Source organism: Mesocricetus auratus, unplaced genomic scaffold, assembly GCF_017639785.1.
Source record: "Mesocricetus auratus isolate SY011 unplaced genomic scaffold, BCM_Maur_2.0 Super-Scaffold_100004, whole genome shotgun sequence".
Lineage (NCBI taxonomy): Eukaryota > Metazoa > Chordata > Mammalia > Rodentia > Cricetidae > Mesocricetus > Mesocricetus auratus.
The window spans coordinates 111,191,068-111,214,794 of record NW_024429189.1 but is presented as its reverse complement, the minus strand read 5'-3'; the positions used below and the strand labels follow the sequence as shown (position 1 = coordinate 111,214,794).

The following is a 23,727-nucleotide window of genomic DNA, read 5'->3' as shown; positions in this document are numbered from 1 at the left end:
ACCTGTTATCCTGCCTTGGCCTTAAGGGTCAAGAGTAAACATACCTCAGCTCAAGGCTGTTGTTATTTAGATAAAACATCTGCTACCAACACCAAAACACTCTGCAGTAGCCAAGCCTTAGATCTTTAGGTCTTTTGACATACTAAGAGTTCTGAACTAACTCTCTGACCTTCAGGCAAGATGAAGCAGAGCCAACTTTATGGGGCCTGACAATTTGCCATGGGTATGAAGATGTGTGATAATTTAAATTGTTGATTTAAGATTATCTAGCATCTCTTTGTAGACAAGTCCTTGGGTATGTCTGTGAGGGGTTATCAAGTTTAGATTACTGAGGTAGAAGACCCATTCTAAACTGGGTGGTGCTGTTCCATAGGCTGTGGTCCCAGACTGAATCAATTGGAGTTACTGAGCGCATACACTCTCTGCTCCCTTACTGCAGAATCAATGTAACCAACCACCTTCTGCAGCCACCAGTATCTTCTCACCATGATAGAATGTGTCCTCTGAATTGTGAGCCAAAATAGCCCTTTTCTTCCTTAAGTTGTTTTTATCAGGTATTTTGTTGCACCAAGGAGGAAAGTACCAATACAGTCTCTTTGTATCTCATACTGAGGGAAGAAATAAAAATTAAGTGGTCCAGAGAAGCATGTTCTGGATAGCCTGTCCATTGCTTAATGTTATGAAGGATGAGCCAGTGTCTGGGGATGAATCTACTTTCTCCTACTGTAGTTGTCTGTGGGGTGTAGGCAGAAGCTCACACGCCCTCAGACAGAGTTGCTTTTTATCTGGAAAGTTCTCACAGACTAAACTCCTAAAAAGAGATTTACAATAGATGGAATTCATTATCTATGAAGTCAGACCTTATACTGAGATTGAAGAATATTTTCCTTTCTGGGTCTTGTGATTGTAACCAAAAACCAGTTAAGACTGAAGTCTATTCTCATCATGGAGAAATGACCTGGCCCCTTAAGTGGTAGTAGACAGACAACAAGACTGGGAAACACCCATCAAAATACCCAAAGGAAAGACATGCACCTGAGTTAGATGTCTCTTGGTACAAACATGGGGGAGGCAATTCTGTAAGTGTAATCTCCTCTGTCCCTCTGAATGCTCATCTTACCAGTCATTGTTTAGTCAGGAAGCAAAAGCAAACTAGTTCCCCTCACAAAGATAACAAAGTAAAAAGAATGATTAACCATATAATGAAGATGAAAGTGACACAAATAGGATATGAAGGTGTTGTGTCATGAAGTGGAGTGTCAGGAAGCAGAAACAATGCCATCAGGACCATTGGAGCATGGAAGCGAGGCTGGAGTGACAGAAACACAGACGCTTAAGAAAGAACATCCCTACTGTAGCACTGGTGGTGGGGGTATTGGAAGTCAATGTTGGTGCCTCTGAGCTCACAGGAGGTCACCCTGGTGCTGGGTGATGGACTCATAAGAGGGCTACTGACTGGCTGGGGGTGCTGCCTGGGGTGGGTTTATCATTGTTGGGAAAACTGCAAAATGCACCCAGCTGTAGCTATAGGAACAAACAGTTCTGCCAGCGTGGAGATGCACGGCTAGAGCAAAAAGCAAAGAGCAGATCCTTCTACTCTAGTTCTGTGTTCTCTGCTCACATCCCTACTGACGGAGAGTACCGGAAAGAAGCCAGAGGGGCAGTCATGATGCTAGACCCCACACAAGCGAGTGTGGAAGGATGGGAGATAGCAGTCTGTAAACAAGAGCTGCCCACGTCTTCAGTCTGACATCTGCACAGGTCCTCCAAACATCTTACGCTTGGACTCTGTAAATGCACCTGGAAAGCCACTGCCGTACTCTCCACAGGTAAGAGCACTGAACTCCGAGTACCATTGTGTCCCTCTCTGAGAGGTTTGAAACCGGAACCCTGACAGACCAGGTCACATTGCTCAAAACTACCTGGGTCGGAAGGCAGAGCAGTGACATTTGCCAAGAGGCTACTTTGATCTTGAGAACTTTTTATATACAATTTCTAATGTTTTTCTTGGCAATTCTATTTCTGCTTTTTACCGAATTCAGGGATCAGTGAGGAATACTCTTAACTTAACCTGTGGGGGAAAAAATCTCATTGCCCATGTCTCCTAGCGAAGAAAAATGCTGGGCTGGAATGGACTATAAACTTACCTCTCTTTTGGCAAAACTTTGAATAGTTAACTGGTTCTTTTGTAAGGTAACCTGAGGTCCTGGTGGCTGCTGAACCCCCTTGGAACTTCATAGTGGCACATGAAAGAAAAATGGAAAAGAAGTCATTTTTCAACAGCAAATGTTTTTAAAAATTATTTCCAAATAATGTACATTTAAAAATTCAAAGAATTAGCTGTTAAAGTGAGACTACATTTTTGTTTGCCGAGCACAGTGCCTGCTTGCCTGGCTCCTTCCCTCCCTCCTGTCTTCCTTCCCTCCCTTCCTCCATTCTTTGCTCCTCGTGTGTGTGTGTGTGTGTGTGTGTGTGTGTGTGTGTGTGTGTGTGTGTGTGTGTGTGTAGAATTTAGAAGTCAGTCTCTTGTGTCATTCTCCAAAGGCTATCCATTTTGGGTTTTGTTGTTGTTGTTTTGTTTTTGAGACTGATCACTGAACTCTGGAGCTTGACAGTTAGCCCAGGCTGACTGGTTAATAGACAATGGTATCTGACTATCTGTCTTCCTTGTTCTGAAATTACAAGCCATGCCTGACTTTTTATGTGATTATGTGAATGGGAGGGGGTCTAACCCAGGCCTTCATATTTACATGCTCTTTACTGAGTTATTTTTCAACATTTCATATTTTTAAAAAATGTTCAAATGTCCCAGTTGGTTGGTTTTCATAGTCACCACAAGGCCCTAATGTCCCATTAAGCCAGTGTACAGTGTCTACCTGTGTGTTATTTCCATGCAGGTTTTTCAGTTAAATTAATATTGACCACCACCCTTTTTTTCTTTCAAAGGCAAGCTGTTGCCAAACACAGATTCATAAAACTAGAAGACATGTAGGTCTTCCTACATTCAGATAGAATACAATTTATGACTCTCAAAAAAGCACAAATATAAAGGTGTCCCATCTCCTGAAGTCACCATATCAGAACTCCAGACAAGGGCAGCTCAATGGATATGCATGACAGGCCCATCAATAGGAATCCCAAAACCTGGTGCTTGTGGATTTTCAGCTCATATAAACAAAATGTCTAATTCATTCCATGATTGACCAGGTAAAGAAAGCACATCTTTCTTACCAATAATAACAAATTTAATCTCCCTAGGGACTTACCATATCTCCACCCAAGAGGTAAATAAGAAACATCCTTGACAATGAACTTTCTATTTAATTGACCTTCAGTGTTCTCCATTAGTTTACTTTTTGTTTTTTGTTTTTTTGTTTTTTGTTTTTTGGTTTTTTTTGGTTTTTCGAGACAGGGTTTCTCTGTACTGTTTTGGAGGCTGTCCTGGAACTAGCTCTATAGACCAGGCTGGTCTCGAACTCACAGAGATCCGCCTGCCTCTGCCTCCCGAGTGCTGGGATTAAAGGCGTGCGCCACCAACGCCCAGCCTTTAGTTTACTTTTAATTGTAGTTATTAATATGCATTAGCTATATAAAGTAATGGGCCTCACCTCAATATTTCTGTATATAACTGTACTGAATTACTACATATACATATACATATACATATACATATACATATACATATACCTGCATGTTTCATTATTTGATTTTGTCCTTTCAGATGAAAAATTATCTCCAGTGGGCATCTTTGCTTACATCCGCATTGGCTGAATGGACCTGAAGGGTTTCTATGCTTACCTGAGTCCATCTTAGCTCGTGCTGGTTCCACCTAAGATCCCCAGACCTGTAAGAAGTAGATTCCAACTCTTTGACTCAGCATCTACACACATAAGTCATTCATAAACTGAACTTTTCTAAGTCTCCACCATAAGGACACAACTATTTTTTCTACAACTAAGATAATAACAACTTTGCTAGGTATTCACTAACTCGTCCATTTGCCATCAGCAACACCTGCATTTCCCAGCATTCTTTGCATCCAGATCTGTGACTAGTTCTAATCTAAGAGATTTGGATACAGTGATGTTTGCCTCTCATAGAACTGACTCTTAACTTCCTGCCACAGTGACTCACCACCACAGTTAAAATGTCACCATTAGCTTCCACAAACTATTGAACTCTGCCTTCATTTCAGTGACATGAGGAAGAAGAATGGAGTTTTGGAGATAGACCTGAACTTTCTTTTTGTCTAAATCTGTTCAAAACATCTATTTTGATCCAGCTGCCTCCTGTGAAGTGCCCCCTCCATGTTTCCCAAGGGAAATGGGAAAGAAGTGCCTCTCCATCTTCTGCCTTGCCTTCAACCTACACAAGAATCAGAGTCAGAGAACAGAAGTCAGAATACCCACATCTCATCACTTGCTTTCTCACTAAAAAGTTCTTAGTTGACCAAGTATGCTCCAAATGAATGCTTATTCTTCTGCTTTGCTGGTCTGCTTGGTGTTTCATGATATTCAAGAAGGGAGCTCCTTGCTGGTGGTAAAGAGGGCATCTCCAATCCATGCACACAGATCCAGGTGAGGCAGTAGAGCATAAGGAATATTTTATCAACCTGGTAGCCTCACTTGGATTGGACTATATGCACCCCTACCTGCTAATAGTAATGTACTTGGAATTCTAGATCCCTTGCATGCATGTACTATGCTCTCTCTCTCTCTCTCTCTCTCTCTCTCACTCTCTCTCTCTCTCTCTCTCTCTCTCTCTCTCTCTCACACACACACACACACACACACACACATACACACATACACACAAACTGAACAATGCACCTGGCATCCTGTTAGCAACCTGGGACCTTCGTTTACATCAGGCTACATACACCTCCTCCCTAACATTGAAATGGATATTTTTTTCCTTTACAAAGTACATAGCTCCAACAGATTCTCTCCAACTGTACTGCACTTGTGTCCAAGTAGGAGAAAATAAAGGCCAGTGAAGTCTAAACTACTTTTGGACGCATTTACAATAAGGCACAACTTGATCCTCAAGTAAGCTTTTAAGGTAAATTCCCATTAGGTATCTATGCCAATGCATAATCCAGTGTGCATATGATTAAAATGAGATGAAATGTGGGAAGGGATATGGACAATCGAAAAATAACTACATGATCTAATATATCATTCAAAATAGAGAACGTTACCAGCCTCCTTTCTTTTTACCCCACAAAAAGGCTCAGCTCGACCCAGGAGCATCTTCACTCACATGGCCTGTGTTCTCCTGTGGTGCATTCCGACCTATTCTATCTCTTTGATTTAGCTGAAGTTTTCTCTACACTTTGCAGTTTGTATGGACCTTTATCTCACTTTTGAATAAAAGGCCTATAACTGCTGGGTGGTGGTGGTGCACGCCTTTAATCCCAGCACTCAGGAGGCAGAGGCAGGCAGATTTTTGTGAGTTCGAGACCAATCTGGTCTACAAAATCTAGTTCCAGGACAGCCTCCAAAACCACAGAGAAACCTTTTCTTGAAAACAACAACAACAAAACAAAAACAAAAACAAAAGAGGTCAATAACCTGGAAAGACCAGCCCAGACTCCAAGTCCTAGTAACATGGGGACTGCTTTATCTCTCCTGGCCTCTGTGAGATAACCTCTAGTCTGTTCTCAAGGCAATCTGTTTCCATTGGTGGCTGTTGGGGAAGTCTTATGCTAATAAAGCACTGTCTGGCCAATAGGAATCTAGATAGGTGGGGCTAGGAATCCAGGAGGATTCTGGGAAGGAGAAACACAAGAGAGTCAACATGTAACCGCCATGGGGGTAGGAGCCCAGAACTATTCTCCGGTAAGAGACATACTTAGATTAATAATTATGGGGTAATTACTTAAAGCAGAGCTAGCCAGTAAGAGACAAGCAAGGCCAACAGCTTCATAATTAATACAGCATCTTGTGTGTTTATTTGGGATTGAAGCAGCTCTGGAACCAGGCTGGCGGGAAGGCTCCTCTCAAGGAAAAAGCTTCTCTTAACAAAATGGTGATCAGGAGTGGGATGATGAATTTCCACACAGAATAACAAAAGCTTTAAAGGAATTTTAGAAACAGAAGAATGGAGAGAAGCACAGATTTTTGGTAGCAGCATTTTTCTCAGGTGTGCTCTGTTTTGCTAGCAACCAGCCGAGATTCACGTGGCACGCTTACCGGAGTCTTCCTGACTGGGCATAAGAAAAAAAAACCAACAAGGTTGTTTTAAGAGACTCTGCTAACAATTTAAAAGTTGTACGTACAGCTGGAAGTGGCAGCTTTTGCTGGAGGTCAGCATGGACTGAGGCGGTAAGCCGGAATCACGCTTACGCCCACCATCTTGAAAAGGCAGTTTAAAACAGCCGCGGTTTTACAGATAAGACATGTGGCCAGAAAAACATAAAGATTTACAGTAAAGTCAGACTTGGATGAACAAAACCTTTAAAGGTTTACAGTGTGTTTAAAAATATACGTGAGATTGAGAGAGAAAATGAAACGACAAAGTGGTATATAAATACAGAAGCCGGCTGTGGTGGTGCACGCCGGTAGGAATTGCTCCAGAGGCAGAGGCAGGCAGGTTTCCAAAGAGAAACCCTGTCTCAGAGAAAAATAAATAAAAGTGAAAGAAATTGAGTAATAATAATAATAGATTAATAAATAAGCCACGTAAAGACGGAAAATACACAGAGAGTCTGGATACTGTACGCTATTATGTTTTTCAGTTTTTTTATTGCTAAGGAAGGAACAGCTGCTAAAGTACACTTGATTATAAATGCTGCTGAATTAATCCAACTTCTATCTTTTGAAAATGCCTTGACTTCAAAATTTAAGTATACGGATATGTTACTCAGAAAAGGAGTTTTAGTTTATGTTTCCACAGAAAATGAAAAGCTGAGGATTCCCTCCAGTCTTCTGTGGTTTGACGAACCAAGACCCCCGGAAGCAGTGGATCAGATGTTCCAACAATTGAAACAGCTAAGATGATGCAGTTTTACAGACCCCGAAAATACGGACTTATACAGGTTTCTGAGTTTTGTCATGATCCCCATGGTATGAACAGCGCCCCCTTCCAGCAGGAAGCAGTTTGGAATGAGCGACGTCCTAATTCCCATCTTGTTTTCATTTATATGGGATTGTTTATAATTGGTTAACGATCACAAGCAATCTTTTTTTAATGGTAAAAAAGGGAATTATGGTATGGGTATTGTTTTTCATTTATTGATACAAATTCAAGGTCAATTTTGTGACATGTATATTTCTCCTCTTGATTAAGTATTGTGCTTATACTGATCTTTTAAAACATAATGCATAATTGAATACAGACTATAGTTACTTATAATAGAATTTATAATTAGGTAAGTTAGGTTTTCTAGATATACAGAAATATATTTGAGATAGATAGGCAGTCTTCAAACCTTTCAAAGGCCTTCAGAAATTGGCATTTAAAAATGGTTTAGGGTTTTTCTTGACAATGAGAAATGTCTGCTCCTGGCAGCACCAATTACGTCTGAGAGGAAGATGGCATTGAAGAAACTTGTTATGGAGTTTGCTTTCAACATGGCAAGATTAGCCATTTGGGCAAGAAACTGCTCTTGCCTGTACTGCTTGACTGTTGTTGTATAATCTGGACATGCAGGACCCACAGGAAAGTGACTGCTGAACTCAGTCTTACAGGGTTCCTGCTTCATGGAAGAGTCTGAGAGACTTTCTGCAGGACAAAGAAAAATGACTGACAGACTGCTGATGCAGATGGACAGTTTGAAATTTCCTGCTTGGCTGAGAAATCTTCTGGATACATTGTGGCCTATGGGCTGAAGATGGATGCCCCAACGTTACAGAGGAACTTCAGGTGACTGTCCAGGCAGTAAGATATCTCTGTCAATCCTAGTGTTTATATATTATCCTTCTGTGGTCTTTGATAGAGTTGAAGACAGATAGTTATTATTATAGTTTTCCTTAGTTATGATAAAAGATAAGCTACATATAGGACTTTGGACTCACAAGGATGGGATGGATGATATTTTCTTTAAATCTTGCTAAATGTTAATAGACAAAATGTTGTAACTGTGTTCTTACTTGATAACTGTTCTGTTATATATAATTTGACGGTGTTAAAGTTAAGACCTTTCCTTTTGTTTAAACAGAAAAGGGGAGATGTTGGGGAAGTCTTATGCTAATAAAGCACTGTCTGGCCAATAGGAATCTAGATAGGTGGGGCTAGGAATCCAGGAGGATTCTGGGAAGCAGAAACACAGGAAAGTCGACATGTAACTCCGGGTAGGAGCCTGGAAACTTCTCCGGTAAGAGACATACTTAGATTAACAATCATGGGGCAATTGCTTAAAGCAGAGCTAGCCAGTAAGAGACAAGCAAGGCCAACAGCTTCATAATGAATATAGCCTCCTGTGTGTTTATTTGGGACTGATGCGGATCTGGAACCAGGCAGGCGGGACGGCTTCTCTCAAGGAAAGCTTCTCGTAACAGGTGGCTGCAGTGGATATTGAAGCCTTGGTTCATTTTCTTGAACCTCTTAGAGCCTGGAGTCTCATTTCTTTGTTTTGGCCTCTCAAGCCAATACTCCCTGATGCAGAAGTCTACTTGGGACTATAGTCCCAAGTGTTTGGGTGGCTTTCTCAGTAACTGTTGACTACAAGTCACTATGATTTAATAGGGAAATTCTGTCATCTTCCAGAGATTTCTCACTACCTTTCCATCCTTTGAGTCCAAAGAAACTACCTCTATCATTGCTGAGCTATGTGGGAACAGTGAAGCTGTAGAAGAGAAAACTTAGATTCTCTTCTCCCTCTTTGTCCAATCAGAACAACTAAAACTCAGAATGGAACACATGGCCAGTGTTCCTCTGCCTCTCTGTTTCCCCCTGACCAGGGCCAGGAAGATCAGGATGCCCAATCAACAAGTCCCCCATTACTCCGCCTTCTCTTCCTTAATTCTGTGGGACCTTTATTCCATCTCTGTCAGTCGGGACTTTTGCCCCAAACTCACTTTCTTAAGTTCCTTTTCCACCTCTTTCTTCAGCTGATTAGTTCTGAAATGTTACTGGGGAATATTGGGGGTGGGATAGAAATGAAAAGTTAAAAATAGAAGTGTTTTAATTTTCAACATATGCCTTCAGAAGTAGTTAGGCTACATTGTGTCTTGAACAAAGAAACATAATCATCTTATCACATGGACAGACTATGTATCCTCAGTATTCCATTTTGGCAATTTAACATGCATAGCAATTCTCCACAGGCACTCATTCACCCATAACATATTTGCCACCTCTCTCAACCACACACTGCTGTAGCAGAGGTGTGTGCAGATAGCACAGGTGGCCCTGCCTTCCTCAGCAGCTGGACTGTCTCCACCTGCTCCAGTCGTCAGACGGGCTGGCACAAAGCCCAGAGGTAGTAGGCCAGACATGTCCGCAGCATGACAGTTAATCCAGGTAACCAGGGGAGCCTGCAGAAGACTATATTGAAGTTTTATGTGCATTTTCCAGGTGTTCCTAAAGCCTGAGGCTTTTCCAGGCTCTAAAGATTGGTGTTCTGTGACTATAGTTACATCAGCCCATGTTTTACTACAGCTTCTTCCATTTTGTCATGGGGTGGCACAGAAAAGAATGCTGACCCTCAGTAATTCTGAGTTTCCATCTCTCCTTTTTCAGCCTATGTTCTACTTTCCCAGGCTACATTTTATTAAAAGTAAGTTTTCAATAAGACTAAGACAGAATAAAATACCCTGCACTTTCATCTGCCTGGCCATTGCACCTGGAGAGCACTATCATCGGCAGCCACAGCTTTACATGGCTGTGTTTCTCACACTGTCCTCTGTAGAAGCAGCCCCCATGTGATAAGCTCAGTCATTTATAGCTCCTCCCACACAGGCTGCTTGTGCCCTGAGGATGTCTGCTTTCCGTTGTAATTAGAATGAAATATATACAGAGTCTAAGACTTCTGATCTGCAGTTTCCTTCTTCTTAACCTGGAGGGTTTATTTATAACATTATCTAAAACATGGGGGTAGAAAGCAAGTGACCTATAGAGCAAGACAGCCCTGAGTTCATACTCTGGCTTCACAGGTCTTTAACCTTGACCTTCTGTTGGTCTCTGGTTTGCAGGATGTGAACAATGGGCTGGGGAAAAAAACTAAACAGAAGAGAGAGGGATCTGATGAGCCTAGGGCTTCCACCTGGATAGAAGGGAGCCACGAGCAGTGCGTGTAAAGTCAGACTGACATGTGAGACTCAAAAAGGAGAGTGCATGGGAAATATGGTTGAGGGGCAGAGAAAGCAAGTTTGAGGCCCTGGGTTCCATTCCCAGTAGAAAAGAAATAAAATGCCGATTAACACTTTGCACGGTGGTGCTGGTAAACTGGCGAGAGAAAGAGCTAAAATCACCCGAGAGAAGGACATAGGATGCAAGGACTGAAGGAAGAGGTGGGGTGAGGGCGAGAGGGTGACTTTGTGAGTAATCCTTTCTGAAGACTGAATCTGCAAAATCTTGTACAGGACACAGTGTAAGGGGAATGAAGTCCATGCTCTTCTAACCCAATGTGGGGTAGATACTTAAATATAGTATGGCTGGAAGAAAGAAAACCTATAAGGAACATTATGGTCCACAGACAGACCCATTCATGAATGTGCATAGCAGCTTTATTCATTAAAAACTCCAAATTGTATATGACCCCCAATGTCTATTAACAGAAGGAAGGATGTAGAAGCTGTAGCCTGCTGATGCAGTAAAATGCTACTCTACAACAGGAATGGTGATTATCACTATGAAGAAAGATGTGGCAGAGTTTTACAAATGTAATGTTGAAGGAAGTAGTATAGACACAGAGGAAATAAATGTCAGTTTCATAAAGTTCTAGAGCTGATAATGTAACTGAGAGAGCAGTTGTCTGTGGTCCCGGAGAGGTTGGAATTAAGGTCACCTTCATGATGATGGAAATGTTCACAATCTTCATGGGGGTATGAGATACATATTTGTCAGAGGTTGGAATTAAGGTCACCTTCATGATGATGGAAATGTTCACAATCTTCATGGGGGTATGAGATACTTATTTGTCAAAATTCAAGCTCTATATGTTGGGTTGAATACAAATGATGTCCCAATATATTAAAATCTAAGTTGGAAGGTAGCAGAATACTGTTCAAAACTTGGCTTCTCACCACACTGGCTTCCTGTCAAATCTTCTTGTTTGTTGTTAATTTCGTTAAAACTAAAACACACTCTCAAGTACTTCCAGGTCTTGGCATATAGACAGAACTGTCCAGAGGCCCAAGGGCAGTCTTCCATCAGAGAAGTGAGGTACTAGCTGTTGTAAACACACAATGGGTGTGGATATGCGTGGTCATAAGACCCTGGAGAGATACTGATAATAGCACCTGCTTTCATTTTTATCTCAAATATCAACTGCCACAAGGACTTACTCCCTATGCCTACTAGAAGATTCTGCCCATTGATACAAAGCACTTTCCAGATGGCAGATATCCTGGAAGCTATGTCATCCAGGTTGATTTGAGAGACAGAAACCCTTAACGGGCAATTAAAAAAGAAGAATGAGAAGAAAGAAGAGAAAAGAAAAGAAGCAGAAGAGAGGGGAGGAGAAGAGAAGGAAAAGGAAGTGAAGAGGAAAACAGGGAAGGGATAAACTAAATAAGATGGAAGAAAACTTAAAAGACAAAAATTTACAACTGGAAACTGATAGCATATACCCTTAGCACAGACCTTAACTAAAATACAAACTTCATTTAGAGACAGGCAACACCCATGTATACACACATGTTCATGTATCAGCAAGCACAGTTTAAGCCTGCCCTTTTCTGAATAGAGACAGAGATGTGGATGGGGAGGGGAGTAGATAGGAGTCAGGGGGAGGAAATAGGAGGAAGGGAGAGGAGAAACTGTGGTCAGTATGAAAATACATTAATAAAATAAAATAAAAACCAGTTCAGCATAGTGGCCACCTTGAGAGTTCATCTCCAAGTCAAGCTTTTTACACTCTTTCAATGATGCACACTCAACACTGAGGTGGAGTGGTTCCCAGGGTTATTACTGCTGCTTCATAAAAAGATACATTCTACTCCAGGCTGTTGCATGTTTCAAAAAATAAGGTTGTCCTGAGTGCCCTATTAAGACTGAACTCTATAGTGTTTGATCCAATGAAAGTTTTTAGCCACTGTGGTTGGTGAACTATTAGTCAAATGCTAAATATCATAAAGCAGATTGAGGATTGAGTTCATTATAAGAACTTCAAAGTAACAGGAGTTTTAATCCACACAGTTGGGAAGTGGAAAGTGAGTTGAACCACCTCTCAAATCCCTTCTTATTCAATGAATGGTCCCTGGGCTGCGGTACTGTACAGTCCTACAGACAAGGCTATGGTTGGCTTCTGTTTTTGTGCCTGGCTATAGTCTCACACATTTTAAAGGGGATGTTGTGCCCAGGCCAAAGAGTAGATTACAGTTCACAGTATGTGATATCCTAACACTGTAGTGGCAGGCTATAGCACCAGGAGCAAATGGCCTTTCTGGCTGTATGATGGATTCAGTTTCTGCTTCCTTTGAAGGCATCCACCACTATCCTCATCTTCCCCATGGCACCAATGTTATGACAGGCAGACAGAAGCACAGAGTTTGAGTTGGGGAAGGTAACTGATGAACAACAAGGAAGTCAGTAAGGGAGAGAACATGACACACTGATGCGATAATAATAAAGACCATTGTCCTCTCTCCACCCGAGTTTTAAGAGTTACATCAGCAAGCACAACAATGTCTTCTTCCTTTTCCACCTTCTGCCTGACTCCTTTAAACAAAGAAACACATCTTAAATAAACAACACATGTACAAAGTGCTTTCAAATAGTTCTGAGCACACAACTCTCTTAAGACTCTGCTGTTAAAGCTTGCCTTTCTTGGCCAGCAGGTAGTCCTAGCATGTTGTAGATATGCCTTAGCCAGCATTCCTAATGAATCCTCTAAATAGCCAGTTGCCCTTTCTTTCTCTGAGCATCCAATCTCTTAAAAATTAAACTTGACCACAGAGTGGTTTCACTACACATATCATTTAATTTATCAAAATTGCCCCCATAGAGTAGGCTGAGAGCCTGGCTGGAGAGCTGCATCTTCCTAGCTCCATGACACAGAAAAACTTTATTTTAGGAGCCCATCATGATTTGTTCTAGCTAAGTGGCATTGTCTTTAAGTAATTAATTGTCCTTGCTCTTCTGAAAGAATCCAATAAGCTTAAAAGGCCCAGGAAAGCTACAGAGGTTGAGGCCTCCTCCAATCATTTTGCGGTCAATGAAAGAGATCACATGGAATTCTAACCACAGGAGTCTGAGCTGATGATTAGCATGAATCGCTGAATCATTTACTATCCAACCAGGACAAGACACCAGTCAACATTCACATAGGCCACTTTATGGGAAGAAATCGTGGAGTTTCACCCTGAACTAGATAAATGATGGAGGTTGTTTTCTGAATCACACTATGAAAACTTGGGATTCTTCTTCTGAAAGTCTTTGTTTCTGCTAAAGCTAAGATACAGACCTCTGCTGCTACTAGCTTGGCACCAATAAATAAATATTTATGTGCCCTTCAAACAAACAATGGTGATAGGTCTCCAAGAAGTTGGGAATCCTATTTTGGGGAAGATAATCCCTGGATGAGACATCAAAAAGAAAAGACAAATTATCAACAAATAACTTAGCCTGAAGTATTTCAAACACACCATAAAATGAGTTGTGAAAGATTTTATAGACTTGTTGGGCTGATAAAATTCTGCCTTATATGTAGAAGAGTTCAAATGCTCCATAAAAATAAAAAGACCTTGCCAAATGTATAAATAAACATCTCTCTGTTCTTCTATCATGTGTTCATAGTACATTTTTCAATTTTGCTGGTCCTTATTTTACACCTTTGCTTTGGATATTCCCAGAATCACTAGGGGTAATTGTTTTAGTCTTCAACAACAGAGTTATACCAAGTCCAGGTACTTTGTAATACATTTCTGTGAGTAAAACTATCTCCACCTTTATCAGGTCAGCTGCTGGCAAGAGACCGTCAAGAGCTGACCTGTTGACAATTGATGCCTCCTAGAAGGAAGGGTTAGAGAGTGTCATTGGATCCTCACCTGGGATTCCAGACATTGGTATGCCATTCTGACTTAAGACCAGGTGTCCTCAGGGACTCTGGAGGTGATAAAGTATATAAGCTGATAAAGGTTAGGTAGAGTTATGACCTCCTTCTATGTGACTATGGAGAAGTCATTGTTCAAGAGGAGGGAAGACTTTAAAATATGGAAGTTTGGGTATCATCCACACTTCTGCAAGCAACCCTGCACTCATGTTCTGTCAGTATGAAATGATTAAGGTAACACCATCATTTTCAGACTCCATTTTGTGTTTGCTTAGATAGTTATTAGTCCTCTATCTCCCACCATCAATGGTCATGTCCGCCTTAGCAACACATTTGATATTTCCATAGTCTTGACCATGGTCCAGATGTATTAGGCAAAATAACTACTATGACAAGGCACGAATGACATTTCTAGGTTACTATGACCCTCATGTAACTTCAGTATAGATTGTGGTCTTTGTGGGCTTTAGCTTTAAAAACTGTAACCCCGTACTTGGGTACCAAGACACGTTCAGAAACACAAGCCCACTCTTGGTCTGGCCATCAATAAAAGGGACTTGAAACTTTTAATTGGCTTAAGTGGTTGTCAATAACAGTTTCACACAGACCATTACAAGTAATCCCAATAATATCAGTTGTAAACCTATCAAGAAAAACTGTGGGTAAAACTTGGTGGGAAGGTGTTTATAGAGAAGACAGAATACTGTTGGGAGTATTGGCACATATCTGTTAATCCCAGCACTCAAGAGATAAAAGCAGCACAATTGTTTGAGCCAGCCTGGCTACATGGTGAATTCTAGGACATCTATGACTAAATAGGGATCCTGTGTCAAAGATAAGATGGAGGTGGGGTGGACAAATGGTTATGCATGGTGGTACTCACCTATAAAGGGCTCATTCAGGAGGACTGATTTCTAAGTCAGTCTTGGGTAAGGAAAAGAAGCAGATCACAATGGCAGTGGATGTAGATGGTACCTCGCCATATTCTCTCAAAATTCCCATGTACAATAATCTACTCAGTGTTTTCCAACTCCAAGTGCTATGGGTCTTTGCCAAGACAAATACCATAACTGGTCTCCAGAACTGCTATGCCTGGGTACATGGAAACTGGAAGGACTATAGAGTCAACACCCCTTTGGAACAGACCTAAACCAATAGTAGAAGGAAACAGGAAGATACTCCAGCTCCTGCCCTCTGGATAAGTTCCAGTTTCCCGAAAGCGTGGTAAACAGCATACACACTGTTGGCTTTCTTCTTCTATTATCTGTATTATTTCCCTTTTCTCTTTCCTGAGACCATTTCTCAAATAAAGCACTACTTCCTACAGGGTTGGACATAAGAAAGCCATTCAATACGATGTAATCACTTCACTCATGCTCACAGACATAGGCAACAAAGTTGTTCAGTGCAATGCATCTATTCACTCATCTCACAGACACAGGCACAAGCACCTGTGAACATACCTAAAACTTTCCACGCAGAATTTAAGGGAACCCATGATTATTTCCTGGGTCTCTTGTGGCAGACTCTAAAAAAATGTAGTTTATCATTAAAGAAATTCAGTGTTATGCCTGATGCTTATTGTTGAAAGTATAAGAATTAAAGCTTAGCAAACAGAATAAAATTTTTATCATCAATAACCTTACTACCTGGAGTTGGGGAGAAAGATCAATGGATAAAATACTTGCCCTACAAGCCTGGATTCCTAGCAACCATGCAAAGGCTAGGCAGGTGTGGCAGCCAGCCTGTAATCCCAGCTCTTGGGAGGTAAATATAGGTGACCCTGACAAGCTGGATAGCCATTGCTTTGGGTTCATTGAGAGACCCTGACTCAGTTAATAAAATGGAAAGTAATCCAGGAAGACACCATACAGAAATCTCCATTTTCCATATGCACACGTACACTCGTACATCCACATGAAAGAACACACACACACACACACACACACACACACACACGGACACGGACACGGACACGGACACGGACACATACACAGACACCACACAGACAAAAATAATGATTATCAGCATCTACATTGTGCTGTTGGTGATATTTTAGTGAGCATCTTCCCAAATATGAAGACTTTGTGCATGTGTGTTTTTGTATGTTTGCATGTATTCACATATACATGTGCACTCACAGGCAGAATAATAATGTGAGAACCATTTAGGATTCACTTTTTTCATTTAGCAATGTTTTAAACATCTTGTCACATAAATATTTTACTGAAACCACACTTTATTGGTGGGATGGTATTCCTCGCACAGCTCTGGCATGATTTAACTGAATAAAATGCCCTCCATGAAATGTTCAGATTGACATTTCATATGTAAATCAACACCATAGACATTGATCCCTTTGATCTCCTCAAAGAGACATTGTTGGAAACAGCAGGTCAAACAAGGACTGCTTAACAGATGGGCTGACAGGGACCCATCTCAGAGAGGAGATTCAGACATAGGAACTATCACAAGAATGATTAAACTTTAAGCTCTGTAGAGCTGAACATAAGTTCTATTAAAAGGCCAATTTCCTCTCTACCCTGAACACATTTTTCATGGACCCAAGAGGGACGGGCATCCTACTTTATCAATATTTTGTGTTACAGTTGATCGATCCTTGGTGGATACCTGTTTCAAAAAAAAATAAAACCCCAGCCTTCTTACCTCAGGACTGAGAAGTGTTTGATCATTACATGAGTCAATCATCATGGTGAATCAAAGAGAGGGCTTCCCCACTGGGACCATTTTGCATACAAAATTATGTATGAGTAAGTAAACCCTGGGGAATGCTAGTTGGAAAATAATTACTGAATATAAATAACAAGGAAGAAAGAGAAAGGGAAGGAGGAGGTGGGGGAGAGGGAAAAGGAGGAAGATGAGGATGAGGAGGAGGGACAGAGAAACGGAGGACTAGTTGGATATGCAGTTTGTACCAGCCCCATTCTTAGAACTAACTAGCTTACTCCCATTCTGAAGCCAAGTTCTTCAGCCATTTTGAGAACTTTCTGAACTCTTGAGTACATTTCTCTTATCCTACCCTCCTCACTTCATTTTTCTTTATATACACTCACATGACTATGAGAATTTATTTCTTTTTATAAATAAATATAAAGGCTATGAAAATACAGAGACAGGATAATTAGTTGCTTTTCTCTTCACTGTAACAAAACATCTGATAGAAGCAACCTAAAGAAGGCAGGATTCACTTTGACCTGGAATTTGAGGGAATGCAAGTCTATCATGTTTGGGAAGATACAGGGTGGGTGCTGTCACAGATTATCTGTGAGAGCAGGAACATGAAGGTCCTCTCTCACATCTTGATGGATTCAGAAGCAGATCTACCAGAGATCCACATCCTCCAGCTAGTCTCTACCTCCCAATGATTACATACACTCTCCATAAAGCACTGTTAACTGAGGAATACATGTTCAAACACATGAGCTTGTGTAGGACATTTCACATCCAGACCAAACATGCAGGATGTCCAGTGTTGCTAAAGTTCGGGAGAATGAGATCAGGAGAAATGGCATTTGAATGATAATGGTGAGAAGATGATGGACCAAGCTTGGCATGTCTGAGAGAAGATCCCTCTGAGTTCCTGTATCATATTTCTATCCCAAGAGAAAGAAATAGTTATAGTTGTGGAAATACAACTCTAAGAAGACTAAAGGGGAGTTCCATTTCATCACATAACCCCTATATAGTAGTCACAGAAAATGGAGACATGAAAGTCCTAAGGAACAGTCCATCAGTATCCCACCAGTATACCATCAATACACCACCAGTATGGCAACAGTATACCATCAATACGCCACCAGTATACAACAGTATATCATCATTATACCAACAATATATCATCAGTATACCATCAATACACCATCAGTTTATCAACAATATATCATCTATATACTACCAATATGCCATCAGTATGATGACAGTATACTAACAGTCTCCCAGGGCTGATGGCTAAGGTCTGTGTGGAGCTGCTATTCTTATATTTAAAAACAGTTAAAGGACTGAAGCACAGTTCATCAACATACTAGGATATCTGGATCTCTACTGCTATCACACACTCCTCCCCAATTGCCTCAGTTTCCCCACCCACTGAAAAGAGCACTGTTACTTCCCTTTCACCATCCATAGGCCAAGTGAAATTCCCCCACTGCTTCTATGTCAGCAGTGTTAAAACCTCATCCTAGTGCCAAGAGAAGATGTCCCAGAGTTGCTGAAGGATCAAAGGAGATCAAAGAGGGAAGTTCTACTTTATCCTCGGAAGCATTAGCAAACCAAGGACTCAAAATTTTCTCAGGGGCAATAATGCCACAATGGAAAATTCCCAGCATGCAGGCAAGAGAGTTTGCAATGCTCATGAGCAAGCATTGTTAGGGGAAAAGAGATGATTTCCTCAAATCCCTTCAATGTGGGTATCATTAAATATCTAGAAATGTAAGCTTTGCCCCCTCAGAAATTGAAAATGTATGCCTTCATCTACTGCCAAGCAATCAATCAAAAATTAGACATGGTTTCCCATCCAGCTTTGCCATGATCAACATAATGTCATACGACATTTCAATACAGCAGAACATACACAATTATCCTCCCTCAGGGTGGAGGTAGAAATGAAATGGTGAAAAGCCCTCAGGGCTAACACAGAGATATTCCTAATCAACCCCTGAGCACTGTACTAGGATCTGAGATAATGCAAAAAAGAAAGTGAATTAAAATTGTTGAAGGAACCCAGCTCCATATTCCCCTTGTTCCCCGAGAGGACCTTCGGTCACTCGCCCACAGCAGGCAGCTCGGCGAAAAACCTGCCAGTCATGGTCTCATTCCCTTCTCTTTCCCCTCTCCAGTGATTCTATATTAATGCAGCAGGCATGAGTTGCTTCCAGCACCGAGTTCTATCAGACTCTAAGGCTCCTAGGATCCAGCCCTTAGGTCTGTCTCTCTCCACATCTCTTTTTTTTTTATTCTCCAGATTTATTTTGGTAAAAAAAATCAGATATAACCTTTCAAAAATTACATTAATGTTTAACATGCATTCAAATAACTTTCTTTTTTTCCAGTTTAAATTTAGATAAGAAACGAGGTTGCTTCACAAGTCAGTTCCAGGTCCCTCTCCCATTCCCTCCCCTCCTCCCGTGCCCTCCCCCCCCCCCGTTATCCCCTCATTCCCCCAGGGAGGGTGAGGCCCTCCATGGGGGTGTCCATAGTCTGTCATTTCATATAGGGCAGGGCCTAGACCCTTTCCCAAGAGTTCAGGGTGAGAGTGCACCTCACATTGTTCTATGGGAGTCCAAAGTCCGTGTGTATACTTGGGATGGGTACTGATCCACATCTCTTTTTTGTCTTTTTCCATATGTCCAGATGTCAAGGTTCCTCAGAAACAGGCTTATTTCTGCCTCTAAGACAGTGTACCATGGCTCTAAGATCTTCCAGGATCTTAAAGTCAGATCTGCTATAGCATAGCCTATGCCTTCCTAAAAATCACCCTGCTGTGCAGAATCATGCAAAACAAAATCCACAGGATATCAGCAAACATTTCAGTAGTGGTACAGCATTCAAAAGCATCAACATCGTCAGTGATACACATGTAATAACTTAAAAGCTAAAAGAAATGGCAGGTATGAGAGGGAGCAGGGAGGGAGGCCAGATTTGAGTGTATAAGACATTGTCTTTACAGTTCAGGGGCATTCAGGTTGCTTCCAGGTTCTGGCTATTACAAATAATGCTGCTATGAACATAGTTGGACAGATCTCTTTGTGGTATAAGTATGCATCCTTTGGGTATATGCCTAAGAGTGGAATTGTTGGAGGTAGATTGATTGGGATTCCCTTTTTCCTGAGAAGGTGCCATACTGATTTCCAAAGTGACTGTACAAGTTTGTACTCCCATCAGCAATGGAGGGTTGTTCCCCTTCTCCAATCCTCTCCAGCATAAACTTTCATTGGTGTTTTTGATTTTAGCCACTCTGACAGGTGTAGGATGGTATCTCAGAGTTGTTTGCATTTACATTTCCCTGATGACAAAGGATGTTGAGTACTTCCTTAAGTGCCTTTAGTCCATTTGAGATATCTCTATTGAGAATTCTTATTTAGATCTGTACCCCATTTTTAATTGGGTTATTTGGGTTTTGATGGCTAGTTTCTTGAGTTTTTTTTCCAAGATGGGGTTTCTCTGTGTAGCTTTGTAGACCAAGCTGGCCTCAAACTCATAGAGAGTTGCCTGCCTATGCCTCCTAATTGCTGTGATTGAAGGTGTGTGCCACTACCACCCTGCTTCTTGAGTTCTTTGTATACTTTGGAGATCAACCCTCTGTCAGATGTGGGGTTGGTGAAGATCTTTTCCCATTCTGTAGGCTGCCATTTTGTCTTGTTGAAATGTGGTACATATATTCAGTGGGGAAAAAAAGCAATGACATTTTGACATTCACAGGCAAATGGATGGAACTAGAAGAAACCTTCCTGAATGAACTAAACAGTCACACACCAATACAAACATGGTGTGTACTCACTCGTAAGTGGATATTAGACATAGAGTAAGGGATAACCAGACTACCATCCACAACCCCAGAGAAGCTAGGAAACAAGGAGGACCCTAACAGAGACATGCATGGACCACCCCCAAGAAGGGGAAAGGGACAAGATTGCCTGAGTAAATTGGGAGCATGAGGGAGGGGGAGGGAGGGAGGAGAAAGAAAAGGGAAGAGGGGAGGAGGGAGAAGAACATGCGAGATCAGGAAGTTAGAGTTGGGGGAAGAACAGAGAAGGAGAGCAAGGAAAGAGATACCTTGATAGAGGGAGTCATTATGGGCTTAACGAGAAACCTGGAAATAGGGAAATTCCTAGGCATCCACAAGGATGACCCCAACTAATAATCTAAGCAATAGTGGAGAGGCTACCTTAAATGCCCTTCCCCTATAATGAAATTGATGACTATCTTAAATGCCATCATAGAGCCTACATCCAGTAGCTGATGGAAGCAGAAGCAGAGATTTACAGCTAACTAATGAGCCGAACTCCTGGAATTCACTTGTAGAGAGAGAGGATTGATGAGCAAAGGGGCCAAGACCATGCCGGGGGAAACCCACAAAAGTAGCTGACCTGAGCAAGTGGGGGCTCACAGACTCTAGACTGACAGCTAGGGAACCTGTATAAGACTGAACTAGGCCCCTTAACATGGGTGTGAGTTGTGGGGCTTGGCCAGTGTACAGGGCCACTAGCAGTGGAACCAGTATTTATCCCTAGGGCACGAACTGACTTTGGAGCCCATTTCCTATGGAGGGATACTCTCTCAGCCTAGATACAGGAGGGAGGGCCTCGGTCCTGCCCCTAATGATGTGACAGAGTAATGGTGAGATGGTGTGAGGAGTGGGAGGACAGGAGGCAGAGGTAATTGGGATTGGTATGTAAAATAAGGTTGTTTTCAATTTAAATTAAAAATTAATAGAAAGGGGGACACTCCTCCATTGCTGGTGGGAGTGCCAACTGGTTCAGCCACTTTGGAAATCAGTATGGAGATTCCTCAGAAAAATGGGAATAAACCTACCACAAGACCCAGCAACTCCACTCTTAGGCATATATCCAAAAGATGCCCATTCATACAACAAAGATGTCTGTTCCACTATGTTCATAGCAGCTTTATTTGTAATAGCCAGAACTTGGAAGCAACCTAGATGTCCCTCAACCGAAGAGTGGATAGAGAAAATGTGGTACATCTACACAATGGAGTACTATTCAGCAGAAAAAAAATAATGGAATCATGAGATTCACAGGCAAATGGATGACACTAGAAGAAACCATCCTGAGTGAGGTAACCCAGTCACAAAAAGAGAAACATGGCATGTACTCTCTCATATATGGATTTTAGACATAGATCTGGGGAGTGCCAGCCTACAATCCTATGGCCAGAGAGTCTGGGAAACAGAAACTTCATTTAATGGCTGATCGAAGAAGAGGCAGACTCCCTTGGTTAAGTACTGAGCTGAACTCAAGAAAGCCAGTAACAGAGAGGGAGGACTGGTGATCAAAGGGATTAAGACTGGGCTGGTTTAACCCCCAGAAACAGCTAACCAGACAAAGGTTAACTCTTGAATCCCAGGCATCAGCCTGGGAATCCAGCATGGGACTGATCAGGACCCCCTGAATCTGGGTGTCAGTGAGGAGGCCTAGGGAATCTATTGAGCCTTGGGCAGCAGATCAGTACCCATCCCAAGTATACACACGGACTTTGGACTCCCATAGAACAATGTGAGGTGCACTCTCACCCTGAACTCTTAGGGAAGGGTCTAGGCCCTGCCCTATATGAAAAGACAGACTATGGACACCCCCATGGAGGGCCTCACCCTCCCTGGAGGAATGAGGGGATAACGGGGGGGGGTGTGGGGAGGGCACGAGAGGAGGGGAGGGAAAGGGAGAGGGACCTGGAACTGACTTGTGAAGCAACCTTGTTTCTTATCTAAATTTAAACTGGAAAAAAAATACTAAAAAAAATTAATAGAAAGATGTTGTCTTTTAAGAAATGGGAATATTATGTATGTGTGTACATGTGTAAATATATGTATGTAACAATAATTAATAAAAGAGGTCATGAATTTGGAAAAAATTAAGGAGGGTATGTAGGAAGGTTTGCAAATGAGGAAAGGATGAGGAAATGCTATAATTATAATCTGGAAAAAGTAACTAAAAATAAAATTAGTTTAAAAAATGGTAGCAGAATTTTAGTCAGGGAAGAAATAAACATGACAAACAATGTGCCAAGGTCTGAAAATGGCCTGAAGTCTGCTTGTAGAAACACACTGAAAGCTGTGTCCGGCAAATTGCTATGCCTGGAACTTGAGTTACTCTGTTGTCAGACCTGGATGGGCATGTGTGCCTCTCACACCTCCTGTGAGCTGATGGAGGTGGCTGGTGGGTTTTGGAGGGCTGTTTGGCTTTTGTATATGGTCTAAGCACCTGGTTCTCTGTGTGTTATTTTCCACATTCGCCATGTGCTTTTGCAGGTGAAACCCACATAGGCAAATACAAAACTTCTTTCTGAATATAGCAATCCCACAAGTAAATCCATATTTTCAAAACAAGTATAACAGTGACACTTATTGTAGCTCAGGCTTCAGCTCTGCCTCTTCCAACAGACCCTGGCTTGCCACCCTGTTAGACATGGTAGTTTCTCCACAGGCACAGGCCCAGCGCACACCCAGGTTCTATTTTTATTGTTTTGTCTTGTCTTAGTTTTTAGTACTGCAATCAAACTTGGTGTCTTGTGCTTACTAGTCAAGTACTCTGTCACTAAGCCACAACTCCAGCCCTTCTAGTTTCTGTACTCGAGTTACTGTTATCTACAGTTACCTTGAATTATTACCTGTTTTGATCTTCCCTTCACTAGTTTCTAACCTCCATAAAGGAGATGTTCCATCGAGCACCATGTTCCCTTCACCTGCATAGTGTCTGGCAGCTATAAATGATAACTATTTTAAAATAAGGCTGATAGCTGTCCCACCTCACCTGTGAAGGTTAATCCTGGCTGTTAACTTCATTAAATTGAGAAATACTAGAATATTAGCAACC

General features: G+C 41.7%; 1 protein-coding gene across 1 annotated transcript in view; it reads right to left on the bottom strand.

The window, feature by feature from the left end:
• Positions 1-23,727, bottom strand: part of Scp2d1 (SCP2 sterol binding domain containing 1) — a 301,545-nt gene that overhangs the window by 21,028 nt on the left and 256,790 nt on the right. Inside the window, exons 4-5 of the mRNA XM_021228682.2 lie at positions 3,799-3,844; positions 2,148-2,232 (exon numbers count right to left, since the gene is read on the bottom strand). Of these exons, the coding sequence (XP_021084341.1) occupies positions 2,148-2,232; positions 3,799-3,844 (131 nt within the window). The remainder of the gene's footprint in view (positions 1-2,147; positions 2,233-3,798; positions 3,845-23,727) is intronic.